Below are 5898 nucleotides of genomic sequence, written 5' to 3' on the forward strand. Positions count from 1 at the left end.
GGTCCTTTGGGGCTGAGTTCAAAACTCCTCTGTACTTCCTTCTCTCTTTCTGGCAAGGTGAGGTTATGTGACCTGTCAAAAGGTAAGTGCTTGTGTTGGAATTTATGGTGGGTAAGTCAATTAGGAATTGGATTCTTTATTCTTATCTACAAAGTTGTTATCTTGGTCTGGTTATTACTCAAAGCACAAGACTAATTAGAATGTTTCTCCTCCAAATTGATGGATATCAGTTCTCTGTACCTCTATTAGTGACTTAGCCTTGGATATAAATCTTGGGGTCCTCTTATCTCAACAGGGAGCAGTGATCAGAAGTTTAGCCTGGTCTGAAAACAACATTCCCTATGCTACCAATATTTAAGGGAGCAAATAGATATAACTCTAGCCTGGCATCTCCTGTTCTTGAAGAGAACAGAGTGGCTAATCTTCTGAGCTTATGTGCTTCTTCTCTTACTGGCAAGAAATAAAGTTTCCCTTGGAGAAGGATGATGGGACAAGAGGCTAGAAATGTCTGGTGAACCACCCCCAGGAGCTGTTTGACCAGTGGCAAGTTGGCCACAAGCCTTGTCTAGTGAAACATGGATGACAAATTGGCTTGGAGAGTCTTCTATTTATAGACCATTGATTTAAAGTTCAAAGAAATGTTATAGGACCATCTAATCCAAGCACTTCATTTGATCAGCGAGGAAAATGAAGTCAGTAGAGGTTTCCTGATTTGCCTGAAGCTCATGAACACACAATGTTGTAGAGGCCGGATTCCAACTCTCATTTCAGATGCCCTGATAACCTTAAGACAGACATAAATTGGTATGGATGTGATCCCAAGATGTACTCAGATTAGTGGAAATAATCTCAGTCATAGAAATACCCTCTTATTGAGGGTCAGAAAATCTCTCTGTATTCTTTGCTTTCTTTTCTGCCAGGGAATTTTCTCACTGACTGATACCTCTTCTGCATTTTTTACCCAGAAATTTCATTTTCAATCGATGAACCTCGATATTTCCTTTGATTTTTTGGACTTTAGTAGATATGACATCTTTGGGAAATAAAGTTAAGAAATCTTAGTGAATTTCATAGAAGGCTCAAACCTTTCCTTAAAAAGCTGAATTATCCTCTAAAAATATCTCTACCAAATGGTCATATAGCATTTGTTTGAATAATTTCAGTTATAAAAAAGTTCTGGGCACCTAGTTATTCCACTCCTAAATACCTATAATTGTTAAGAAGTTTTTCATCATATCAAGCTGAAATTCTCTCTCCATAAAACACCTTTTCAATTTCCACATACAAACTTCAGTTTATCTTAGCCTTTTTTCTTTGGGACAAAGCAGGAAAAACTCCAATTCTTCAATTGTATTGAGGTCAGTGAATATGTTCTGTTTCCCAACTCTAATACCAAGTCTTGTATAGATGGAATATTTCTTATTCCAATACTTTATGACATTTGATACTTTACTACTTCTTAGGTTCCCTATCTAAATTTCCTATTAACAGAATTCAAACAAAAATTTCAGTGAATTTCTCTTTATTCGACAAGCAACAATATCAAAGTTGAAGATCCAGTATTCTGAATTCTGAAGAAGGAAATTTTTCTGGAAAAAAACGTGTGTTGCACTATGTTGTAGTGGGAATGACAAGCAATGGAAAATATTTCACAATTGATGTTATAATTTAACAAGACCCCCTATGTTCGAAGTGAAGGTTGCCATCACTCTTCCTGTGGAATGAGAAAAGAAAAAATGAAGCGAGAGGATCAGTGATATGGAAACCCATTTTCTGATATAAATTTTAGAAGGTTTGTGGACAGTTTTAGGGGAGTGCTGAGTTTCTGTCACAGGCAGTGTTTAAAAACAAAATGATCACTTGGAGATGATGTTGCAGAGCAAGTTCATACACTGGACAAAAGCAGGATCTCTGACATTCCTTTTCCCACTGAGATTCTTTGTTTATGTGACATTATATTCCTATTGTTCTATAAAATTCTTCATAAAACATTCTGTTTCTTTCTTTAAAATATTTAATGCTAATTGCAAAAACCATCATTTTCTTGTTACTCAATTTCTCTCCACTCCCCAATCTTCTCTTTAGCAATGGAGCCACCACTTGTAACAATGTAGCATAGGAATGAAAGGAACAACAACCAAGAAGAACAACAAAATTCCAAAGAAATGAACACATTGGCCATATCTCTAAATATATTTCTCATTTCTTACTGATAAGCCCATGAAGACTTTGTTGGCAAAGAGCACATATCTGTCTTCTAATGTTTTATCTTATTTCTATTAAAATGACCACAGCTGACGGTTATATCATTCAATCAACATCAGATCTTTGCTTCACTTTTACTACATTTCATTTTACTACAACTTTCTTGACTTCTTACAATAAAGCAGATATGAATTCCTCCTTGTCTCAGAGAATTGCTGTGTCCAAAGAAAATTCACCTCCCTGAAGACAGCATTCTTGCCATAAGCCATTAAAGGTAGGCAGATCTCCAAATGAGAAAGTCTGTTATTGTCCTCAGTCTGGAAGCCTTTTTGCATTTAGTAAGACCTGAACAGGAACTTGCATACACCTGAGACGACTTCTGAGAATCCAGGGCTACTTCTGTCACAATGAGGCCTCAGATGAGCTCTTTAATAGAGGTATGCAGACATATTGAAATTTAAAGCAGAGTTACTGGTCTAAAATAAGACCAATCTTTTGAAGGAAGTATGATGGACAGAGACACAAATATGAGGCAGACACATACATGTCTATATATATACACACACACACTTCATGTCAACCATACATGTATGTGCCTCTGATCTTTGAAGTGATACATAGAATGAATCTTGGGTGTGGAGTAAAATATGCATAAAAAGGCCAAAGTCTCTCATTGCCTCAACAGCCATTCCTATTCATCCTGATCTATATCTGGCCACTAGAAGGGAAAATGAGACAGGTAAACTTGCACAGCTCTCTTTCACTTATATCCAGTTCACTTTTATGTCATAACATTACCTCTCTGATGTACTAGTCCTTCAAGAATGAAATACAACCATAACAGTAACGTAAATAACTGTGGATGTCTTTAAGGAGAACGGTTGGAGGAATAGCATGTCATATCTGACAGATTTTATGGAATCCTTTGATCTTATAGATGAAAAATGAACATTGAGTATTTGAGAGACTTTCCCAAAAGTAAACAACTAGTTCATAAATGCATAAATACTTGATGGTTTACTATGGAAGAAATTGCTAACCTATTTGTTGACTCTGGAAGCAATATATTGATGATCCTGCCTAATGACTACCCTCACTACCCTAATTTTATACCTATACAGACAAACACTAAAAGCATTGAACTAATATTTCCAATGGAAACCAAGGCCCAAAGAGATTAAAGCACTTTTCCATTGTTGATTCTACTGATTGAGATGACATGGTATAGAAGGAACACTGAGTTCAAATCCAGGTTTTGTCCTTACTTTTTATGCATTTCAATACTTCTTTTTACCCCTTTAAGCCATAGTTTCTTTATTCCTTTAACATTCCATAATATTCCTTATGCCCTTAACATGGGCATAACAGTAGAAACAGAGGAAGGGTAATAAAGAGAATAACTATGGCAGAGAATCTAGTGACTAGGAGAACTTCTAGGAGAAAAGGCTGATTGGAGTATGTTTTATGGACATGAAACAATGATTTCTCACTACTTATTCTCTTTTTCATTCAAAAAGATTTTTCCATTGTGTTAACTCTGTGCCACCTCTATCCCATTCTTATTAGTTCTCTTCCTTTCCATTTGATGGGTGTACTTACAGAACAGCATGGCAGAAAATACATTTATTGGCATATGTATTCCCGTCAGAACCACAGATTGGTTTGAAAGTTCGTGGGCATGATGGAGGATCTTTTAGTGGTAGTTCTTCATATTGCTGGCAGTCATATTTCTGCGAAACCTGTAACACATATTATTTCCCTTTTGGATCATAGGATTTTTACAAAAATACATTTCTAAAAACTTGGGGATGCTTAGGTCTCTGGGTGCAAAAAGGAAAATGGCCAGGATATACCGGGAAAACCATGTCTACATTCTTCACACAGAACCATAGAGGCCAATTATATACCCTCTATTCTTTCCCCTTTATTTCATAGTCATAGAGGGATGAGGAGCTCTATTCCTAGGAGCACCAATCTTCTATTCAACAAACAATTACTGATTCTCTAGAATGTTCAGAGTAAGAATCAGCATGGCAGAAATGATAGGCAGTCCACTTTAGTAACAGGAAAATCTGCTTCTCTTATTTTCCTGCATAATCATGTTGACAAATATTTTTACAACTCTTATGATTCTGACAACCCTACACAGGTGTAATGATAGATGATTTGCTAATCCATATTGCTTAAGGATTTTTCTAGGCTAAATGTCCCATAACATGGATTTCTGATTTATGACCTTGAGTTTTATCTATTCTACCTAGACATCCTCATGAATTTTGATCCTTGTGGATTCAGTATCTTTTTAACCAGGACATGACTTTATTGTATGTACTTAGATAAAAGCATACTGGACACTGACCCAGAATGCCATCTGACAATAAGTCTCTACATTTAATAAATTTTGCAGTGATTTTCCTTCAAAATAATTCAGGTGAAATTTGGAACCACATGTATATGAAATGCCATCAATAGAAGATGGAAATGCAATAACAAAAGGTTTTGGGATTGAGATCAACTTACTGTTTTTCTTGGGGGTGACTTTGCATCTGGAATAGAAGTAAAGAAGGGAAATTATTTAGGAAAAGATAACATGGTCTAAATGGCCCAACAATGCTCCTCCTACTGCTCTCTTAGGATTAGGAAACTCTTTTTTCTAATAGGACAAGAAATTCTATTCAATGTAATGAAAGGGAATACCTTCTTTCCTCTACTTTCCAACATGTCTCAATTTCTGCATCTTTAAAATGAAGGGAATGAATGAAATCACCCCTGAAAATCCTTTCAAATTAAAAATTCTGTGTCCCAGGATCTGTTATATTTTTATTTGATTGAATTCTGTCTCCTAAATCTATTTCTGTCTTTGATGTAAACTTCAGAATTCCATTTCACCTCTAAAAGTACATTTATTTGTGATTACCTCCAGTACCAACATTTTACAATATATGCTTCTACCTTCATAATATTGGTTGTTCCAAATGTTCCTTCAAGCTCTTTTAATACCTGTTCTGTCTCCTTAGTTCTCTTCCAGGCTTGATACTGCATGCAGAAGTATAAATGTATTTTTTAAAAGTTCTTATTCTGAATTGGAAGTCTGCCTCAGATATTTTTATTTAGGGACTCTCCCTTCCAATAATTGTAAAGGAACAGCTAATGTCAGGATTAGGCATAGGTCAGCAAAGAGATACTCACTTAACATGGTCACAAGAGTCAGCATTAGGAACAGGCATAGAGCTGCTGGCTTCATGGTGTAGATACTGGCCAATCAAATGGTGTGCAGGGAGTCAAAGTGAGCTGCTGTTCTGTGCTTGTGGGACAAGCCTTATATATAGGCAAGATCCACTTTGATTGTGAAATCAGCCTCTGTAAATACAGGCCCCTGGAGACAAATACTGATTCCAGGACTTGCAATGAGGGTTTTGAACTCAGATTTGAGTCCTAGATTTCTTCACCATTCCATGCTACTTCTCAGGATATAAGGATCTCCCCATTACTTTAATTGTTCTATCAGAGAACAGCTATTTACTTATTGAAAATGTGTTTAGTGAGAGGAGATGTTAAACTCTAGGTTTAATCATAACAGAGGCATAGACTTCACAGTTTATTTAATGAAACAGTCTACTAGATATGATTATTCTTAATATAAATGATAAATTTTCATTCTGAGAAAGGAAGTATTAATGAATTAGTGACAGA

The 5898-nt window shown here is 35.9% G+C and overlaps 1 protein-coding gene across 1 annotated transcript; it reads right to left on the reverse strand.

The window, feature by feature from the left end:
• Positions 1-1505: 1505 nt before the first annotated feature.
• Positions 1506-5525, reverse strand: LOC141557056 (ovomucoid-like). Its single transcript, XM_074292149.1, has 4 exons — positions 5395-5525; positions 4726-4751; positions 3805-3944; positions 1506-1714 (listed from the first exon to the last, which is right to left on the reverse strand). The coding sequence occupies exons 1-4, from the start codon at positions 5447-5449 to the stop codon at positions 1669-1671; spliced, it is 267 nt and encodes an 88-aa protein (XP_074148250.1). The 5' UTR covers positions 5450-5525; the 3' UTR covers positions 1506-1668.
• Positions 5526-5898: the final 373 nt, after the last annotated feature.

Source organism: Sminthopsis crassicaudata, chromosome 2, assembly GCF_048593235.1.
Source record: "Sminthopsis crassicaudata isolate SCR6 chromosome 2, ASM4859323v1, whole genome shotgun sequence".
Classification (NCBI taxonomy): domain Eukaryota; kingdom Metazoa; phylum Chordata; class Mammalia; order Dasyuromorphia; family Dasyuridae; genus Sminthopsis; species Sminthopsis crassicaudata.